The sequence below is a fragment of the Lineus longissimus genome, chromosome 18 (genome assembly GCF_910592395.1).
Source record: "Lineus longissimus chromosome 18, tnLinLong1.2, whole genome shotgun sequence".
Taxonomy (NCBI): Eukaryota; Metazoa; Nemertea; class Pilidiophora; order Heteronemertea; family Lineidae; genus Lineus; species Lineus longissimus.
The window spans coordinates 7,691,559-7,714,803 of record NC_088325.1 but is presented as its reverse complement, the minus strand read 5'-3'; the positions used below and the strand labels follow the sequence as shown (position 1 = coordinate 7,714,803).

Below are 23,245 nucleotides of genomic sequence, written 5' to 3'. Positions count from 1 at the left end.
AACAGAAGATATCCCTAGTTCAGTATGTTGTATCGGTGAAGTGTCAGAGAGGATTAGACTTCTCCATGGACAACTGTGGTATGTCCAGGCTGGGTTGTACAGCACAAGGATACAAAATGCTGTCTGTAACTGAGAGGTATCCTGATTTAACAGAGGTCAAAATAAATAGAAATGACCAGTTTGGGACTGTCTTTTTGTTTTAATAAGGAAGAGATTACAGGAGTCAACAAAATTAATTTTTTTGAGAGAAATTGACCTGTCCTGCAGGTGATTGGAATTTACAATACAAAGGGTCGTTTTTCATGACATTGTGCTCTACGGCGTATCCCGAGTGAGTCGATCTGGAACCAATCTATCCTTGGCGCAGACAGGTTCAAATTGGCTCTATCTTGAACAGATTGAATTGCGATGAAAATCTAATGCAATAAAGGAGCAATATCGAAGAGACAAATTAATCAAACCAATTGTCCACAGACTCGGACCCTGCAATGGCGTGATGTATGCGTGCATATAAAAGAATATCAATTGGTCCGATAGAGATGATGAGGCAATGTCAATATGCCTTGTTCCTTAGTCAGCAATATGCCCCTTTTTATACGGAGAAGAAGGAGAACCAAGATAGGCCTTCACATGTCGGATTCCAAATGGCTCGGACCAACTGTACTATCACTACTATAAATTTAAAATGCGTGCTCCTCCTACATGTAGCAATGTCTCGGCCAAAAAGGCACTTAGTCGACAGGTAAGCTAGAAGTTCAGCACCGTGAGCAGCTCCTTGGTAAGGCCATGTCAGGTTCCGCGCGCCTCTTCAGATACATCAAATATTGAAAGCTGTGGTGAGCACATAAAAAGACCATGGTCACCTTAATTTGAAAATCCCTTCATAATCAAGGGCTACCTCTGACTAAAACAGCACCCATAAACAATAGACCACCAATTTGACCCCAGCTCCTAACTGCGGGAAAACCCAAGTCCAGCAACCAAAAGTACCAAAAATACATTTTTGTTTACATTTGAACTGCACACATGCGTTTGTTTACAAATTCATTTCCCGCGAAATCTCGAAAATCAGGTGACCTGCAATCGTGGATTGAAAATAACATTAACCTGGGTTCAGCAGGTCAGCAGGTATACCGGCTGTTCCAATCATCCCCCTACAGCCAGCTGTTCAAAAGTTTATGTTATTCACCCCACACGGAGTGCAGGTAATTGATTAAGCCCATGCATAACTTGACAGCAATGGCTTGGCTTCTGTGAGTGGTAAGGAGAATTGACAGTATTTTTATGAGAGTAACATTATTGTGTTGCTTAAAACTTCTACTTTTTACTCATGTAAGAATCGTAGTACTAATAATAACTTCAAATTTTTTTCCGGTTATGTCATGATAACACAACACGCATCTTCATGATCATGATCTTTCTCAAACTAACTGAATGACCTAATCGCATTGGACGCACAACCACATATCAATCCGATCCGACGATCGACACATCCATTCGATTCGATAACACTCGATACGGTTTGATAAATAAACAAAGTTTTCGTGCTTTTAGTGTCAACATCAATGGCTATAATATACTCCTGCAGAATAGTAGAACTAATTTCCGAAGTTTCCAATAGTTTGAACACAAATCAGAACATCACCCATCAGCTGGACTCAGATCTGCATAAATTACGATAGATAATGAGGTCGTCGCTTCAATTTCGCAAAGAAAGTTAACTCCATTCGAAGGTTGTTTTGACCAAATTCCGTTGAACTCATCGTTATGAGGGCATTTGAACACATTCTCGTTGATCTTTTCTATAAATGTGTGAAGTTTCGTACCAAAATACATTTCCGTAAAGGCTTCATCGCTCCGGTAGAAATAATGAAACGGCCAGGGGCCATTGTGCTCACCGTAAGTATTTTTAGTAGACAGTTACAGAAAGTGCTACAGTATGACAATGGTGAATATATTTTTAACTTTGACCTCAGTGACCCTGACAGGTAGGTCAAATAACAAACCAGGGTGATATGTGATGTAGACACATCCACCTGACCATAACAATTTCATCACTCGTTACACTACAGCAATCGGCAAAAACGATTTCCAAGATGGCCGCCTAATTAAATCTATGGCACCAAATAAATCAAAAAATGAAGAAAATGTAAGATAGAACTCAGAAAAGAAAAAAGGAAAAGATGAAAAATAAAAATATTTTTGGCTGTCCTTGACCGGGGTTTGAACTCACGACCTTTGGATTGCCACAATACGAGGAAAAACCCACAAAACATGCAATTTCGGCCATATTTGAATTCCGATCTGGCTGAAACTTGGCATACAAATAGTGGCTTCTCAGATGCATCATTACACAAAATTAAAACTCTTTATATTGAACAACGACAAAACGTACCAAGAACGGTAAAGTTTTCAACTTTGACCTCTGTGAACTTAAAAGGTGGGTCAAATCAAAAACCCTTGATGTATTTTGCTAGGAGTACCTACCATGAAACTTTTATCAAAAACAGATCAGTATTAAGCGAGAAATCACACTTTTTGAGTTTTGAGTTTGGGCCCCCTGGTGGCCAAGTCAATAATCAGACCGAACCAAAATTCAGTGTAAAAGGTCAACTGACCTAGGGGGTCATTTGTTCAAAGTTTCAAGTTCATTACTGTTGCGGTTGAGAAACGTGCCATAGTTACACTCAAACGGCAAATTTACGCCATTTGACCTCTGCGACCTTAAAAAGTAGGTCAAATCCGAAAAATCGTGCAACATCTAAGGTAACCTTGCTAGGGGTCCCTGCCATAAAAATTTCATCAAAAACAATTTGCTAATAAACAGGCTATTGCACTTCTTACTTTTTCTGTTTTGGCCCCCTGGTGGCAAAGTCAAGAATCAGATCAGGCTGAAATTCAGCACCAGAGGTTATCTGATATAGGGGGTTATATGTACCAAGTTTCAAGCTCATAGCTTTGGTGATTGAGAAACGTGCCATAGTTACACTCAAACGGCCAATTCACGCCATTTGACCTCTGCGACCTTGAAAAATAGATCAAATTAAAAACCCGTAAGATATATGATGTATCCTTGCTATGAGTACCTACCACAAAAGTTTTATCGAAAACAAGTCGCTAATAAGCGAGATATCACACTTTTTAGATATCCACATTTGGCCCCCTGGTGGCCAAGTAGAGAATCAGATCGGACAGAAATTTAGTGTCACGGGTCATCTGACCTAGGGGGTCATGTGTACAAAGTTTTAAGTTCATAGGCCTAGCGGTTAAAAAACGTGCCACTGTTTTTGAACTAGGATACGACGGACAACGACGACGACGACGACGACGACGACGACGACGACGGACGACGGACACTGCGGTGTTGTATAGACTCCCCTACGGTGAGCCAAAAAGGTCACCGCCATTTTCTTGATGATAGTACTCCAGGTAACCTCAACCGCGCAGTGGAGGGTCGAGCAGCCTCGTCAATTTACCCCAGACGAGCCGTTCATACAGTGGATGCACTGGCAATACCAGCAGTCTGGTATTCCCTGGTTCGAGGTTTTCGATAACAAGCAATGAGAAACATGATTGGACACCGGAAGCCAACGCCCCCTAATCAGTTTCGTGACGAGAGCAATGCCGTCCATCCAGCACTCTCGGCAAAAATTGCGGCCAATTCTAGCAAGGATGCAAGAGTATGTCAGTTCGCGGCGGGAAATTTAAAGCGGAATCATCCGGGGTCAAACAACAGTTTTGCTCACTACCGCCAACTGGTGATATAAATCGACACTAATCTATTTTATATCAAAACTTCTGTATCATGAAGACCTTTTCAACTTTATTTCAAACTTTTATCTGCTGGAATAGAGCGTCAACAAATTGTTTTTTCATTTACACATCTTGCCCCCTGGGGAGCTGAATTTGAGTTGAATCGGCCAAATTTTTTTCCGTAAGCAACATTTTCTGCGGTGTTTATAAGCAAGACTAGATTTGAAGTGCCTCGGTTGTATGATTACAAAATGCCCAACTTGTCTACAGATGGCTAGATGGAAGGATGGCAGGATGGATGGAAGGATGGAAGGACGGACACCAATCGAATAGCTATTTTATTAGCTCCGCTGACTTTGTCAGCTGAGCTAAAAATCATAGCATATCACTATCAGTTGGCTATTGAAAATCGGCCTGATCCTATTCACAGTTCAACACTGGCAAGACTAGGAGGTGTCTGCAAAAAAGAATTGCATTTGCTGAACTCAAGATAATTTCAACGAAATGTGTATGGAAAGTGTGTATATACTGAGGATGCATGTTCCTGGTGTGACCTCATTTTCCACAAAGGTCACGTAGGGCAAAGTTGAACAGTTAATGATTGGTGCAACGACTAACGACGTAAACGCTCTAACTTGACACTGCTATTTTACGCTTTTCTTTTCATTGGTGGTCTTTGAAATGTTCTCCACATATTTTACTTTGGGAATGGTGTACATTATATAAAGCTGTGATGCGAGGCCTACAGATATGTTGAGATTTCTCAACATATTATTTACACTAACAACAACACAAACACACATGTAAAACAAGTCAGTTCATATTTATGATTAGTGTAACATATCTGCGACAAATCTGTTACACTAACACCTAACACCAGGTTTCATCAGCAATGTAACTCACCCATTCTATGCAGGAAGTGGGATTCTAAAATGCCACCAATGTAGGGTTACATTTCATTGAACTTTCAATTAAAGGTTGCATGTTCAAAGTTTAGGTTTAAAAGGCAAGCTTTATTTTTAATTATTATAATAAATAATGAAATGGCCAGGGCCATTGTGCTCACCTTATAGATATTTGGTAGTTAGGAATTCATCCTGGTTAAGAAACATGCTAAATGTATAGTATATAGGTCAAACCAAACTTGGTATAACATGTGATGTATCGTTGCTTGGAGTACCTACAAGTACCATAAAAATATAATCAAATGTTTCGTCACCGCTAGGGCTGGATGGCTAAAACTTCTTGCGATGGTAGCTTTGGGCAATGTGCCTAGATGCATTTTTCTTTTTCGCGATATGACCTACTTTCTGGCCACCAGGCCGCCATCTTGGAAATTGGTTTTTTGCCTTTTTGAAGCTAACGGTTGTACGTAGAGTGACAAGATTTTTATGGTGGGTATATCTAATACGGTTGAATTACATATCACCCAGGTTTTTGATTTGACCTACTTTTCAAGGTCACAGAGGTCAAAGTTCACTAAATCACTAATAGGTGGCACATTTTGTTTCTATTTGAGCTAGAAGGTTCTAAACTTGGGAGGACATGTATCTAGGGACCCTCTATTCTACTCTAAAAAATTGTCCCCCTCGGACATCGAATATGGCCACCAGGCGGCCATCTCGAAAATTAAACAAAGTCGGATTGCAACTAAATTTCATGTGATTGTATATCTATGTACTCTCAACAACATCCCATAATTTGCATTCTGTTGAATGGCAATCCGCCATTGCCGACTTCTCGGAACTTTCGGATCATCACATGGGATGGTTATCATTCTGACAAACTCTGCTAAAGATTATCATTATTTTGTGTTTAAATATAATTAACCCCAGCCAGCAATTCGTTTGATGGTTTTATTGACACAACCACACTTTGCACAAACATATATTCCAAGTCAAGGATTTGCCAAATCTCGAAACACAAAACCTGCAACACTGCAAGAAGTTTGCTTCAAAAGATGCACGTTCTCCCCATAATCACCTTAACAAATACTGCAAACATATTCTTAAGACCATTTTCTTGGCCTCAGACGAGTTAGTTTTGTCTGATGCAGTGTTTTAACTCTTTGAAGCCGCAGACCGAGTGTACTCGGTTGCCAATTCAGTCCCCTCCAACGCACACCGGGTTCCCTCAGTTAAACCAATCCCTCACACTTCCAGCGATCTCCAGCCGACGATCTTTTTGAAATCGATCGAGGCGCCATCTGATTTTATCAGCGACAACTTATTATTCCTTTTTGGCTTATGAAAGATGGCAAAGTACGGTTGGGTTGTTCAGTGGAAGATAGGCCAAAATGGTGGGAGAATTCAGCAACCAATTTTCAGTGGCTGAAGTGCTTGTACATTGACTAAAACAATCATTGACTAAAAACAAAGTCATAAATGAGTTCTAATCATTGCTCAGGCTTAGTCTCATGATTGCTTACCCTCAAAATGTGATAATTTTCGGAAATCCAATTAATTCGTTGCACATAATTAGCTTCTACTAATTATTTATGTTTTGGACAAGGAGGCAAAATTTCAATTGTTCATTGGAATGGCAACTTTTTAATACTTTATATATCTTAAATTGCTATGCAGTAAATTGAAGAAGACACCAAGAGCTTCAAGATAATGTATGATATAGATAGTTAAGAGCAATATTACTTGTTAAATATTTTGGTTGAAAATTGCGTTTTTTCAATGTTTTTGTGCCTTGCACGTGACCACGACAAAAATCATGCCACGGCATCAAAGGGTTAACAGGATTTTGAGGGCGATTATCATCACGAAAATTCACACTCACCATGGTTTGAAGAAAAACTGGCTGGACAGTCTTCTTCAAATAAATACGCGATATTGATTTAATACACACTATTACGCTGACTTACATCAAAATGAAATGGTCCAGGGACCATGTGCTCACCTAGGGTAATGTTAATGCATGTCATTTGCAGTGGATATTGGGAGAACAGTTTTGATCATTGATGTCAATTTTGCAATCTTGGAGGAAGTGTTGTGGTAGTGCAACTTTTATGAAGAATATAAAGATTTTATTGAATTTTCAAGATGGCCACCTGGCGGCGATATTGTTTATGAGTTTCAGGGTTATTGTAGAGTGAACATGTACATGTCGCATGGAAATTGGTTGACATCTGTTCAATAAATTGGGAGTAAAAAGACTTCGTTGAATTTTCAAGATGGCGACCTTGCCGCCATATTTGTCATTGGATTTCACTGAACAAGTGGCCCATGCGCTCAGCTGAATGTAGATATGCTCAGTTTTTCTTTCCTGAGGCAGTTTATATAAATATTCCGTCACAAAACTGAGCTCAAATTGGTTTCCAAGATCGCTGCTTGCTAAATTTTAAATGAAATGGCCAGGGCCATTGTGCTCACCTGTGGATATGAAAGGGAGAGTTTGAGGAAGAACTTGTCATTGTTAGGGGTTAACATGCAATAGTTGTGGGATGGTGTGGTTTGTCTTGAAAAAGTGGAGTTGGTCATATTGTTTTCCGCGTGCACATGTTACTGACGTTGGAATAAGTGAATCGTTATTTGTGGGAGAAGCTGAGAGATGTTTTCTGGCCAATTAAAACGGGTTTGATATTTTTGTGATGATCCAAAGCACTAAGCATTAGCACTACTAGCAGCCTCTGTAAATGACCAAATTCTGCACCAAAGTTGGGTTCTCATTCTGGTAGTGGTACCATGTTTTGACATCATTTTGTATGCTTTAACACAAAAGATGCACTGTCATGACTGTCAACTGTCGTTCAAAACATCACAACTAAGGTAGGTCTACCTTGGCAAATATCAGCCTCGGCTTATCATGAGCTGCGAAAGGTAAAGTGCAAAACACGAGATGCCAACCTACAATATATTCTATGAGGGATAAGGCCTATAGTATAGGTCAGGACACCATGACATCATCGAGACATTATGACAATATCGGGTCCAACACTCACAGCTGTCAAGACAGTACCTGAATGTTTTTTCATTCAGCTGCGGTCATGCAGGTATAATCAATGGACACACCAATTCGCCACGTCAACAATAAAGCCTGCCCTGGCCAAAGCTACTAAATAGGGTAGTAAATGTAAGACTATAAGAAGAGTAAGATCATCAATTTAGTCAACTCATACTCCCGGTCAAGCATAGGCGGGTAGTTGTAAAACAAGAAACACAGAAACGAAACAGAAACACAGAAACGCAGAAACGAAACGCAGAAACGAAAATCAAACGGGTTTTCATAAAAGTTGGAATCAATCGGCACGCCGATACTTTCCTTGCCCAATCCGTTGTTATTGTCGTTTAAAAGTAAAATCTGAGGTTGGTGGGTTACGGCCAGCCTGAATGCAATAGAGTTGTTGAGGGGCTACATGGAGCAACTTGGGGGGGGGGGGGGGGGGGCGGCACGATATGGGTGAAGTCTTTTGAGGTGGTGGTGTAGTACTTTGGTAGGTTCGATTCGATTCCTACAGCATGTTATTTTAAATGAAGGTGCAGTGCAACATCTTGCCTTGTAGTGTTCAATTTACATGAAGTACCAGGATCATCCTACAAATCCCGTCTGATGCAGCACTAAATGCAAGGTACGGTACCAGTACATGGGTGAATCATTTCGACGTTATGTGAGACGTGAGAGACCAATTTTGGCGACTAGAATAGAGTAAAGTGGGGGGGGGGGGGGGGCGGGCGGGCACTAGACTTGGACTTGGAGTAACTCAATCTTGCCTGCCCAGCTGCTGCCTTTAAATAGTCCCTTTAAATATCTGTTTATGTTAATGAGGTTGCAGTAGGGAAGTTCAGCCTAGTGTCGTGCACAGGCCATGGAATGTACAAAAGAACAGGACTCGCTATTCGAAGGACTATTTTCTATTTACGCCGTGTAGTACATACATGTAGTGTATGAGGCTAAAAGGGGTATTGGGAAATGAGCATTCCTCCTTCCATTCCGACTGAATACCAGTTTTAGTTACACCCGCGTTCGCGGCCACAACCATGGCAACAAGATGGAGTCTGCAGACCAGAATTCACCACAAGACTGGTTTCTGCGTTTCGTTTCTGTGTTTCTGTTTCGTTTCTGTGTTTCTTGTTTTACAACTACCCAGCATAGGCCCTACCCATTAGCAGATAGCGAAAATATCCATGGCATGGCATAGGCCTAGGCCTACTCAGTTCAGTACTCGAAGTGAAAATTGGGTTGTGGGGCCTAATTACTTATTACAAAAGATTTGCTTACAATCACAAGATTACCTATGAATATTACATTCAAATAGCTTGGATGACCGTTAGCAATATCATATTGTTGACCAGTTGACATCGTGTGTTAATTTATTTACCCTTGAAGTATTCATACTGTATGATACTCCAAAGATTTACCCGTTCACTGCACGCTCAGGGCATGCGTCTCCGGCATGCATTTGCTGTACAGTCCTGTTACATTTATTTATACAGCGGTGAATGCAGAACGGAGCATGGAAAAACCATCACTCACAAAAATGGTTGTTTGAGCACTCGCGACACGTTTACAAAGGTTAAAGTGTTCAGTTGCCGATGGGCGTTCCGAAAGAAGATAACGACGGATTTAAACTCTGAACACTTGAAGTATATTTCTAGAACATGACAGCCATTTTGAACAGTACCCTAATCTATCACGAGGTGGCAGCACCTCAAACTCTATGACCCATTTATTCAGATTACACTACAAAAGCAACTGTTTTTAGTGGATGTTTACCCAATGAGTAGCGTCTGGGTCATTATAAGCCGTTAACATGAGTTTAAATGCGCATAGTGTAACGAAAGGTTCCGGCTTGACGCTAATCTCCGATGACGGCATCCGCCATTTTGAAGCATTCTCGAAACTTCGGGATCGTCAAATGGAATGGACATCACATAATTTCTGATACACACTGCTACAATTCATCATTTTATTGTTCTTTAGCAGCATTATTACGCCATCCGTATTGGCAGGGCAGCTTGAACACAACTGCGCTTTGCATTGGCCAATATTCCCCATTCCAAACCGAAGAACAATCCGACTAGTTTGTCATTTTACCTTCCAATCATAGTCAAAGTTTTCTGAAACAATCGGCAATGAGAACAAACTAATAATTTTAAAACAATCACAAGAATGTAATCAACACATACTACCTGGTCTGAAGAGCGGATGATCGACTTATACCATTGATTGAAGGTGATTTAATTCCTTGTTCGTCTCGCTTCAAACTTATAAAATGGCTGTCGTCCATACTTGTAGTATGCAGCTCTAGCGGCGCAGAACAACAATGCGCATCTGGAATGCCGACGGATTGCCTCGAACTGCGAAATTCAAAACTGCTGGCAATGTGCCAACTAACATTTTTGCCCAATACCGCCAACTGGTGATGTGAAACGTAACTAATCTATTTCATATCAAAACCTCCATATCATGCAGACCTCTAAAACTTCATTTTAAACTTCAATCTGCTGGAATAAAGCAAAATGGTCTTTTTTAACCTTGACCTGCTTATAACTGAACACATTGACCTAAATCTGTGTCAGCATGTAGAGATGCATAATAGGTGTCTACACATTAAATTTAGAGAGTCTATGACCAATAGTAAAGAAACGTGCCTCCATCAAAGAAATTTTAGAGTTTGACCTTGGGGGCCATTCCACTAGCCTGTTCAGTGCAATCACTCGGTCTCTGAATAAGGTTGCCTGAACTGTATCCTGAACTGCACGAAGACGATGTGCTGGCGCACCATCCTGTGCCCACCAAAGCCGCCACACACACAACACACTTGAATGCCTTTAATGACGGACAAGGGGGAAAATGTCAGTTCCAATGCAACCCACCAATTTCGGGAAGCATGTATAGTATCCCTAAAACCATCTTGTGTAGCTTGCAAACTCTTCGTTTCCTGAAATCTTTTCACCACGAAAACTCTCTGCTCTGTGCTAACCTGAACCATCTTTGCAAACTCTGTCACACACACTGCTTGGAATAGGCCAATACCTACCCCTCCCACTAATGAAATAACAATCTTACATTCAATGAGACCCTAAACCATGTCAATGTTGTGTGACACAAACTTATGGAATTTCCCAATTTGGAACAAGGTACAATCTGCATGTCTTTTTCAGGGCTTTGGTGCTCAGTCATGCATAGCAGCATGGATGCCACAATGGCATCAACGGAAAGCTCATAGCTTCCACTTTACTATGATGCAATGCCAAAAGTGTTAAAATGCATAATCTCATCACATTAACCCTTTTTGCCAGGATTACCTTTTTTTCTGGGACACCCTGTACAGCGCCCATACGCTATGAGCTATTATTTTTGTTGGAAAAACGTTCTTGAATTGCGAAAATATTCTGCCGCGAAAAGGTTTTGTTGTCCAGTATACCCTAGGAGGCTGGGTAGGAATGGTGGGATGACGAGTGGATATTTGGAAATCCTTGATTATGTCCATCTTACCAGCTTTTCTGCTAAACCGGTGATCGACCAAACTCCCACGATGAGATAGTTCCTTCTAAAAGACCATACGGTCATGGATCGGGCCAGGAAGGCATGATTCGCACGGTGAGATAGAGTTGATTTTGTCTGGGACTTTCAGTTGGTTTTAACGGAGGGAAAACAAGTAGCATACGATACATGAGCCAGCTGGCAGGAACTAACAAAAGATTAGGAACCGGTAACGCCAAATACAGGTAAATTTTCAAACGGAACTGTAGTATAATCTGTCTTGTATTCGCATATATGTCTTTTGTACAATTATGGGGGAGAAATTAAGGAGGTAATTTGGGGAAGACTAGCGGTAGAAATAACTTGGAGTCCATTACATTCTGTTCACTTCTTATAATTGAGTTAAACTTTCATAAATCCAAATACATTCACAGTTACAGTTACAATCACAGATGGGAAAACCAAATATGTGTGTTCCCAGCCTGAAGTCCAAAGCCTGAATACAGTTGTGCTCATAAGTATTCATACCCCTGTTTATTTTACCTTATTCCTATGGTGAGCCGATTTTGGGACACTACATGGCATGTCATCTAACAGTGGTTATATCTCGAATTTGCCAAAAGCTTTTCAAAGTATTTCAAATTATCGTGAAAATATCAAAATATAAAATATCATGAAAATCCTACTTTTTAAAAACTCAATGATATTTGTAAAGAATTGCTGGGCACTGAAAGTATGATGTGTTCTTAGATGGATATTGAAGGATGTTTTTATAAATCTTGCCTCATTTTCATGATATTTGCACTGATGAGTGAGCATATCAACCCTTAATAAAACACGAATAAAGCTCTTCTTTGTGGAATATCTCGGTGAGGAAGACTGATTGAGAAGTGAAACTTTGCCAGTGAAGGTTACTTGTCAAGGGCTACAAGATGAACCCAAAATCTCATGAGATATCTAAACTTTGATATTTTCGATATAGTGAAATATCACGGAAATGAAAAGAGATTTTTGAACGGTTTCTTCACGTTTGTTCTCTGAATAAAATGTACATTCATATTCAAGACGTTTTTTATGAATTTTTTCAATACTGGAAAAAGTTGGTTTTTCGCGATATTTTGAGATAGTGATATTTTGCAAGATATTTTGAAAAATTTCGAAAGTTTTCAATTAAGATGTTTAGGATGGTATGTAGAATGATAGCAACCAATTTGATAGGTCATCTCATTAATACTATGCCAATGCCGTCAAAATGAATGGGGTATGAATACTTATGAGCACAACTGTAGCTACACAATAACATTAGATTCACCAAGAAAACTGGTAACCAACAACATAAATTACTTATAGACAGAAATACAAACAATGCGAAACAAGAACATGTTTTGGAGTGGCTAATCTGACATCAGTGCTAATTAATAGTTATTATAAACCATTTTTACAGTTATTCCAAACTAAGCTCTACTGAATCATGTCTGAAGCTAAAAGTAATATTGTGAAATTAGGATGATCAAGATACTTTAAAATCATATTACAAAATGAATAGTTTGCAAATCAGCAGTGATTTGCACCATAAGGCCGCGTATCAATAGGGTATGCCCTTGTGTAGTGTGGCGTTATGGCGTAACAGCCTTGTGACCTGGCACTATGCCCTGCGTCTCCATTGGATATTCCTTTTTGGTCATGTAGGCCTTTGTAGTCCTCATTTCGCAGCGGTCAATCGCGTTTATCCGCACGCTGTCATTATTTCAGAAGACAATTTCTTATGAATATTGAAAATGAAAATACAAGTAACTTGTATTTTCACGTGCAACATCAAATTGACATGTACATGTATATAAAACTTGACTTTTAAGCAACAAATTACAGGTTCGTGCTTGTTATGATAATCATCAGTTTCGGGGTCCCAGAGTAGTTCCCGTTGATGAACCTCTTGAATTAATTTCGCCTCAGACATTGCTTCCGTGTTGTTCACTCGCAAAAGAATGGACATGTTCAACCCCAATATGGGCCTATATTCCCAATCCACAGTGCATATATGCCCGCAATGTGACACGGCATAACCTATGGGAACGATCAATAACACCAACGAAGGTTCATTGTCCGTGTGGCGCGCCAGGCGGGAAAAAGGGAATGTTGTGCAGGGCACGGAACAGCCTATGGATACGCAGCCTAAGAGTACATTGGAGAGCAAAAATTGGTGTTTTTGACTGCAAACATGTCAAACCCATAGTTAGATCAGTAGACTCCCCTGGTCCTGTGTTCATACATGACCTGCCAAGTACTGTTCATCTGGTACTAGATTACTTTTTTTGCCAGCAAGAACTGTGAGCTATGTTCAGGGCTCAAAATAAGCGGTATCGCATCGCAATTTGCGACAGAAATTTTAGGAATTGCGATATAAACGGCTTGGGCAAAAACAAAATCGCGATACATCTATTTTTAGCTACACCCCGTAATTTTCAAGCACAGTGGTTGACAAATCCGCTCGCCAATTCGCCAAAAGCGAGTAGAAATACGGTCTTGGCACTTAGAATGAAAAAAGTATGCGTTTTCTGGCGATACAAATATGTTTTAAAATACCAGTTTACTCGCCGCGCCGCCATAGCATGCATGCATGTACATGATATAGTGAAATACATTGTTTGGATCCAAGTTATCCTAGTCCCCAGCGCTTTTGAAGTACGGCGAATGAGTGGTCTACTGCATTGCGTATCAGCAGCGGGAACAAGGTTCTTTGACAGTGGGAGGCAAATAGAATGTCCGCAGGTGTGGCGCAAGGCATCATGGGTGGTTGTTCTAATTTACTCCCATTGAAACGATTGTCAAAATCTGTCGTCTGCTCCAAAATGTCGAGGCAACTGGACCATTTTGGAAACCGCACTCCCGCATTACCACTTGCCACAGAACGCAAGCGATCGGTAGAAACACCCCAGGCCCTTCCAAAAGATGCCAAGAAGGCATACGAGGAGACAAGACAGCATTTAGTAAAGGATGATTGGAAAACGCACAATATTCACAAGTCAGATTAGCGTAAAACAGCCTACAAAACGCACGTGGTTTTGACTGGTCTTGGTGACATCTGCTTTTATATTGATTTCTCTTGGTCTAGCTCTGTTTGTGAATAAAAGGTGATGTCACAATATGTAATAGGAAGATTTTGGCGCCAGTTCCCGTCAAAGCGGAGTAGAGTTGCTAAACTTTGTTTTCAAGTGGCAATATCTCGCAAGCTTTTATTCAAGACTAATATAAACTTATTGGTGTACTGTTACTTGATTGTTAGTTTCAAATGAATAAATTGAAGAAAAACAGCATTCTCTCTATTTTTTCTTGTGATTCATTTATCATTTTCACCAGTTTCTGATAAATAAAGGCAAATAATAATGAAAGTAAGTCTTTTTTATTCATTTATTGAAATATCAACGCACGTTGGTCCGATGTCGGAAAAAGTTGCTATACATAGCTTCAAAACTGCTATACAAGTCAAGACCTTGTAGAGCAACTTTGCTATACAAGTGAAAAAAAGTTATTTTGAGCCTTGATGTTATATTGAGTGTTTATTGGCAAGTCTGTCATAAACTTTCCGGTTAGCATTATCAGCACCTTCTAGCATGAGATGGACAGCATGAATTCTGCCAAGATGAACATGACAGTCCATTCCGTATTTCACCCAGCTAATGGTGGTAGCGATGGTGATAGAACCCTGCTTCAATTGATTATTGTTAAATCGTTTTAAGTTACTCTCTACTGCAATGGCTTGGCTTATTTGTCAAAGGTGTTTCTACTTTTATTACTGGTGTTCTTCAGGACTTCAGACACAATCATGCTTTTAGGTGTGGCCCTTATTTCTTTGGCTGCACCAGAGTCTTTTAATAACGAGTCTGGCAACAAGGGAACTGATGGTTTAAACATCAAAGCCGTCGCCTGTTTCAACGACGTGCATTGGGACTGCACTCTCTCGGGTTACGCATAGTAAAATAAAAGCTTAAAACCAATAATCCCCAAATAAGGAAATATTAAACTACTCTGGTCAACTTTTTTCTTTGGGATGGGTTGAAAGGACATTACTGTCAAGAACGAAAGAGATCAAGAGTTGGTCAAGCTACCAAGGTAAGCTAGTCTGTTGGGCTAGCTGCTCAAACTTATTACAAATATCTGCTAGTCCAAGCTAAAACTAGTCCCAGGCTTTGGGCTAGCCGTTTTTTTTACCTCTGTCAACAGAAAATATTTCATGCTGGAGTTCCTTTTTTCAGCTTTCACAGAATCCTTCTGCATATGAAAGCTCTGGCCATGCCTCTCAATGTTGTAGGAACCGGAAGCAGTAATGCTGAATTGCTTGCCGCAGTACACATGAGAATTTTTTAATACCTTGACAACCAGTTAGTGTGGAATATCTCTTTCCAGGGTAGCTGTCATTTCATTTTTTCAATTCCCATTTTTATTCTGAATTGACACAAAATATTGCTTCAATCTAGGTCTCGACTTAGCTCGTACTTTCAATGAAGACATCTTTTTGGCTCATGTCCATTAGACATTATTGCAAGATTTCCTGGGTATGAGCCCACTTATAGCCACTTACCAATGCCCAACTTTCTATACTGGGCGAGACAGCCTAACGTCATGATGTAAAGTCGTCGCTTGTTTGGTTCTGAGGTGTCCACCCGGCAACACACAGCCCCGACCACAATGTCATTGAAATATGCTGAAAAGGAGAAACACATGTTCAACATTACAAATGAGCCATCAAATTTCCAAGTGATTCACACTTACACACCCGAATATAGTGGCCAATGCAGCCATAAAATGATGAAAGGCAGTAACTCCAAATACTGTTAAAATTCTCTTATTGGCCTTTTACAACACAACTCAGGATGGTCCAGTTCCTGATCATCCTGACTATTTCTGTTAAAAAATACTCCTCTTAGTAGATACGACTTAAATTTTTTTTATACAGTTTACCTATGAGACACCAGCAAAAGAAATCAAAATTGCCAAACTATTTGTGTAGAATTATTACTACATGAAACACATCACTGCTCCAGGTAGGGGGCTGGAGCAAATTTAAAGTGAAGCCAATCGAAATGAAATAATTAAGTTTCTCCTCTAACCCCTTCCACCCTCTGGGGTTTGAAAGTTCTGGAAGTAACAGGCTACCAGGAAAAGTTGGAGGCTACCAGGCATTCAGGAGCAGATTTGGGCATTTTGAGGACCAGAAAACACTTTTGGAAGGGTCATAAATATACACCCCTAAAAAATCCCCTCGCCCCCAATTTTTTTTCGTTTCTATTGGCTTCACTTTAATTTTGCTACAGCCCCCTAAATCGCACCCCATGTGCTAGGCGGTATTTTGAGGGAAGACGATTTTGAAATGTATGCCAAACAAGCGTTATGCCCAGGTCCACCGTCGCTCAAGGGTGTTTGCGCTGACAAGTGCAGTCACGAGATTGCAACAGCTAAGGTGGCAGCCATCTTGGTTGTGACAAACTAGTCCAGTGAACATAGTCCAGCCTAGGCTAACCAGTAAAGTTACCTTACATCAACCAGGGACAACCAACCAGTAAATGCAAGACCAGGACGATGCCAAAAGGGGTATGATTGATACATAATATATAAAAAAAAGTTGCAGCCCATAAGCAAACTTGCACCATCTGACCTCATTGACCTTGAAAAGTAGGTCAAATCTAAAATCCATGCGACACATACTGTATTGTGGTTAAATGTACCCATGATATCAAATTGGTGGCAATAGGGCAACATAGTTAAGGAAAAATCACATTTTTAAGATTTTCAGGTTTGGCCCCCTAGTGGCCAAACGGTGAATCAGATCAGACCCAACATCGATCCCTAACATCACCTGACTATTGGTTACATGTGTACCAAATTGGAGATAAATGGTCATTGCAGTTAAGAAACGTGCCATAGTTACAGCCTAACGGCCAACTTACGCCATTTGACCTCTGTGACCTTAAAAAGAACATCAAATCAAAAACCCGCACGATATGTGATGTATCCTTGCTAGGAGTACCTACCATAAATTTTTTTATTGAAAACGCATCATTAACAAGGGAGATAACACACTTCTTACGTTTCCACGTTTAGCCCCCTGGTGGCCAAGTTGAGAATCGGAGCAGACTGAAATTCAGTTTCAGGGGTCATCTGACCTAGGGGCCAAACGGTGAATCAGACAAAGTTTCAAGTTCACAGCCCCAGGGGTTAAGAAACGTGCCACTGTTTTAGAAATAGGATACGACGACGACGCACGACGGACACTGCGGTATTGTATGGACTCCCCTACGGACCGACAGACAGACGGACAGACAGACAGACGGCGAACGCCTCGACAATACCCCTCTAGCCTTTATGGGCTGAGGGGTAAAAAAAGTAATAGAAGTGAAAATAGAAAAAATTAAGGAAGAATTTTTTTGACTTGCCCACAACTTTCGGAGTCATACAAGAGCGGGAAATTCAAATCAAGTTAAAATTAGGTCAATGCAGATTTATGCTCAGTAACGCCAACTGGTAGTATCAGTCAAAACTATTCCAATTTTGTATCAAAACTGGAATAAAGCGACTAAGCATTTATTTGTAATTTACGCATTTAGCCCCTGGTGAGAAGAATAAGGGGAGTCACCTTCCAATTTTTGTCTGGAGCACACCTACAATATATTCATTATTCATCTTGGGAATCACACGGTCATCCACAGGAAGTACATTCCTTTTCATATTATGAAGGATATATCCATGTCGGACTTGATGTATAGATGGATCGGACTTGACGATTTTTTGTAGCCATTTGTGCTTGGTTGACTCAGTAATGTTATTCAATGATTCATATTGCATATTAAAAAGAATATGAACTTAATATATTATAAAATCATAAAATTTTCGTTTCTGAGCATCAATGGATTGTGTCTCATGATGTCCGTAAGGCATATAGACCAGGAGCCAGAGGGGTCGAGGGTAGCTGAAAAGCTAACCAATTTTGTAGTATTTTGATATTCTATACATATCCGAGCATATAGAAATGTACGTCTGGCTGGTCAGTTGTGGTGTAATGTCCTGAGGATGTGGCCAATGAAGGAAGGATGTGGCCAATGAGGCCAGTTAGCATATGTTCACAGTCTTCATTCACCACACATCTAAGGGGGGTCATGAATCACCCTATTATAGAAATCTGCCTGATTCTTATAAACTTGCAATAATGAAATGGCCAGGGCCATTGTGCTCACCTGTCGATATGAAAGGGAGAGTATGAGGAAGAACTTGTCATTGTTAGGGGTTAATCAAGCAATAGTTGTGGGATGGTGTGGTTTGTCTTGAAAAAGTGGAGTTAGTCGTATTGTTTTCCGCGTGCACATGTTACTGATGTTGGAATAAGTGAATCGTTATTTGTGGGAGAAGCTGAGAGATGTTTTCTGGCCAATTAAGACGGGTTTACATGTGTCTTAGCTATTCAGTGACTATTGAAAATTAACAGCGCATTTACATTTTGTAAAACCTGCTGTCATTGGCCGAAATTTCAAATGAATGGGATGTACCTGTGGAATTGCGTGTGAATACGCTATCTTGAAAGGAATATTTATTCTCGGCTTGCGATTAGAGAGAAATGTTGAAAAATATGATACAAGAACAATTGAAGCAAGGAATGCACAGTATAGAATATGATGTACCGTATTTTGCTGCGTATAAAACGCACCGGGGTATAAAGCGCACCCATTGAGTCCGTAGACAAAATCCAGACATAATGCGCACCTACGTATAACACGCAGTACTTCTGAGATGCCCCCTGCCTATCTTTCCTTCGTAAAAGCCTCGCTTTGATGTTAACATCAAAGCGAGGCTTTAAAAATCATGGCGGCACACGATCAGCTGATTTATCGATTTGGATTTATCTCGCATCTACGCTCTGAATATTGCCGCTAAGGACCCTCAAAAACATTTATAGAAGTAACTGAAATGATAATGAGGATACTAATATGTATTGTGTACAGAACAGGTGAGTTAGCATCGGTGAACTATGCAAAGTGCATCGATATTCCCGATTTTTCTTTCGTGCAAAAATATAAAATGCGCCGACTTGGTTGCGAGCCAAAAAAGCCGTCAAAAGAAATGAGTTGATGGAAAAAATCTTGTGATCATTCGGTGGCTTCCTAGGTCTAGGCCATAGATAACACGCACCTTCGTATAACGCGCACCCCCCCGATTTTAGGGCTTTCTTGGGTCAAAAAGCTGCGCCTTATACGCAGCAAAATACGGTACTGAGTAACTAGGTAGCAGTTTGTATTCATTTTTGAGACAATAACATAGTTACAAGACAGCCCTATAGTCGGATTCATAAGTAAATGTCACTGCCCTTTTGGGCCGCTGCGAAAAAACTACTGGGCCGATTTCTTCAAAGTTTGGTTTTTCTTGAATCTAATTTCGGGACCCAAGAGGATTTTCATATTTCAGTAACCATGGTTACGAAATAATTTTTTTGTATGTATTGGTGTACATTGACGTAGTGTATTGATTTTGACATTTTCTCCTCTGTACTGCTTATTTCTGGATGCATTTTGCTGAAATGTTCAGGTTAATTTTTTTCGTGTGTATCTTTAAAGCTGCCAAGTTTCATTTAGAACTATCCATCAAAAAAAATCGGGCCCTCCAGATTCCCCCAAAATGGCCAAAAGGGCTCCAAAGTTGACAATTTTTTTCTTTATAATTTGCAAATCTCTAACCTGGAAATTGTGTTGGGTCCCGAAATTAGATTCATGAAAAACCAAACTTTGAAGAAATCGGCCCAATAGTTTTTGCACAGCGACCCAAAAGGGCAGTCAGTGACATTTACTTATGAATCCGACTATAGCCTAGGCCTAACTATAAAAGCACTGATGACAGCTGCGCTACACTTTCATCATTATCATCATCTACTTTAGTCAACCAGCTCAGATGACTTTTCTTGGGGCAGTGATCGGTAACGGTGAACTCCTTCCGACCCAACAGGCAAATGTTTACATTCGTGTCTCCGTGTATCATGGATTCATGTGTATACTAACACCGTTGTTGTGTTGACACACTGACTGACTCTGACTGTGTACATTTCTACAGCGACAAAAAACGATCACAAAAATGGTTCTTTTTAAGCACTCGTGACATGTTTACAAAAATTAAAGCAAGTGTTTTTAGTAGAGGTTTACCTAATGAGTAGCGTCTGGGTGATTATAAACCATTAACTTGTGTTTAAAAGCCCACATTGTAACGAAAGGTTCCGGCTTGACGCTAATCTCCAATGACGCCAGCCGCCATTTTGCCATACTCTCGAAATTTTGGGATCGTCAAATGCAATGGAAATCACATAATTTCTGACATACACTGTTACAATTCATCATTTTTTGATCTTTCACAGTATTATTACGCCACCCCGATTCGCAAGGCAGCTTGTACCAACTGGCTCTGCATTGACTATCCCCATTCCAAGCCGAAGAACAGTGTGACAAGTTTCTCATTTTACCTTCCAATCACAGTCAAAATTTTCTAAAACAACCGGCAATGAGGACAAACTAATAATCTCAAACCAATCACAAGAATGAAATCAACACATACGACCTCTCCGAAAAGCGGATGATTAAGTTTTAGCATTGATTCAAGGTGATTTAATTCCTTCTTCGTCTCGCTTCAAATTCATAAAATGGCTGTCGTCCATACTTGTAGTATGCAGATCCAGTGGCGCAGTACAACACTGCGCATCTCGGATACCCCGACGGATTGCCTCGAACCGCGAAATTCAAAACTGCTGGCAATGTGCCAACTGACATTTTTGCACAATACCGCCACCTAGTGATATGAAACGAAATTAATCTATTTAATATCGAAACCTCTATATCAGGCCAACCTCTAAATTCAATCTGCTGGAATAAAGAAAATGGGCTTTTTTAACCCTGACCTACTTATACCTGAATAGTAGGTCACACTGACCTAAATCTGTGTCAACATGTAGAGATGCCCAATAGGTGTCTACATATCAAATTTAGAGAGTCTATGACCAATAGCAAAAAAACGTGCCTCCATCAAAGAAATTTTAGAGTTCGACCTCTGTGACCTTGAAATGAAGGTCAAATCAAAAACCCGTGTGATATGTGATGTACCTTTATTAGATACACCCACCATAAAATTTTTATCGCTCTAGCTTTAACCATAAGCTTCAAAATGACAAAAATATGTGTTCAAAGAGCACCCCCTATATGGCAGACCAGCAGTCAAATTGCGCTGATTTTCATTCTGAAGGAAGGTCTTGCCTAGGGGTACCCACACACCAAGTATTAACTTTCTGGGTCAAGCGGTTTAGAAACGTGCCACGATTTTGTCAAAAGTTAACGACGGACGACGACGACGACGGACGCCAGACGCCGCGGTATCGTATTAGCTCACCTGACAGGTGAGCTAAAAATGTGTTGTCATTCAGGAAGCGGACCACAGAGACATACATGTAATATATCTATCTTTTGTGGTCACAAGTGGTTTTCAAAATGATTCTTCATCACCAAGTTTAACTTACCTAACTTGGCCAACTCTCCAACCTCCAAGACATCCTTGTAAAACTTTTCATTGTAAGACACTGGGAATACAACTTGATTCAATCGCTTCAACTGTTTAATATTGTGAGGAGTCACATCGCCAAGTTCTATTCGACCTCTGAAATAAGAGCATTCAAGAAGATAAAAATTAAATGGCCAGGGGTCATTGTGCTCACCGTCTAGATAATTGGTGGGTAGGAATTCATCGTGGTCAAGAAACATGCTTCATGTATAGTATATAGGTCAAACAAAAGTTGGTATGACATGTGATGTATCGTTGCTTGGAGTACCTAAATGTACCATAAAAATATCATCGAAAACAAGTCTCTGATAAGTGAGACATTGCACTTTTTACCTTTTTTAGTTTTGGCTCACTGGTGGTCAAGTCAGGAATCAGATCGGAAATTCAGTGTCAGAGATTATATGATGTAGGGAGTCATGTGTACCAAATTTCAAGTTCATAGCTTTAGCTGTTTAGAGATGTGCCATAGTTGCACTCAAATGGCCAATTTACATAGTTTGACCTCCGTGACATTGAAAATTAGGTCAAATCAAGAACCCGTAGGATGTGATGTATCCTTGCTCGGAGTATCTACTATAGAAATATCATCGAAAACAAGTCACTAACTAGAAATTGACCCTCTACTGTAGGGCAGAGACATGTATTCATCCACAACCGGAAGTGTGGCACAGTAACATAGAGCTTATTAAAATGTCAAGTTGTGGTAATACATGGCTGGAATGGACCAAAGTGAAATTAAATCTCAATCTGTGGTTGATTCTTAATCTACAGAGTCAGGCCATCACAGAAATATGCTTTTTGATAATATATTTAATATATATGCTATTCGCAAAGGGTTCTTTATGACACATATGAAATTTTGTGCAGATTGATTGGTCCAAGGTGTACTTTTTTTACCAAAACTTATGAACAACAATGTACACTTAATGTACACAGTGTTTAATAGAGGGCTCTGGCCTACAATATTGAATCAGCAACAAAAACCATGTCATGCTGACCATCTCCATTTCCCGGCCATGCCTATTGCCATAGTTGCGGTCGAAAACAAGTGTTCAGAGCGAGTCCACCACACGGTCACTGAAAGCGGGGTATTCCGACCTCACCTTCGAGAACGAGGCAAAAAACTGGGGATAGCCTTGCCCTGACGAGGTGGTGAACCAGTGTACCTCGGACCAAGGAACCATCGGCACTATGATGACCCTGACCTAATTTAGAGACAATTTTATTTTAAAGGAGCCTTAAGGGGAAGAGAGATACTGGGCGAATTTTTACAAGTCTGTCGTTTGCAAACTTATATACCAAGTATCAACTTGGGGTCAGTAGACAATGTTGAACTGAAGGTATGAGACAGTCTTTCAGGTTCACAAATGTTCCTTACTATGAGAAACAAAGGAATTTTTTTGGTGCAAGGAATAAGCAAACCTGTTGATTTTTCTCTGCCAAAAACCTTATCACTGTGTGAATAAGGGTCATTACTAGG

The 23,245-nt window shown here is 40.2% G+C and overlaps 1 protein-coding gene across 2 annotated transcripts in view; it reads right to left on the bottom strand.

Annotated features, from left to right (window-relative positions):
• LOC135501996 (N-alpha-acetyltransferase 50-like) overlaps positions 1-23,245 on the bottom strand; it is a 103,058-nt gene that overhangs the window by 50,847 nt on the left and 28,966 nt on the right. For both annotated transcript variants that reach the window (XM_064794403.1, XM_064794404.1), the window contains exons 2-3: positions 21,725-21,861; positions 15,767-15,889 (exon numbers count right to left, since the gene is read on the bottom strand). In XM_064794403.1, coding sequence (XP_064650473.1) covers positions 15,767-15,889; positions 21,725-21,861 — 260 coding nt within the window. The remainder of the gene's footprint in view (positions 1-15,766; positions 15,890-21,724; positions 21,862-23,245) is intronic.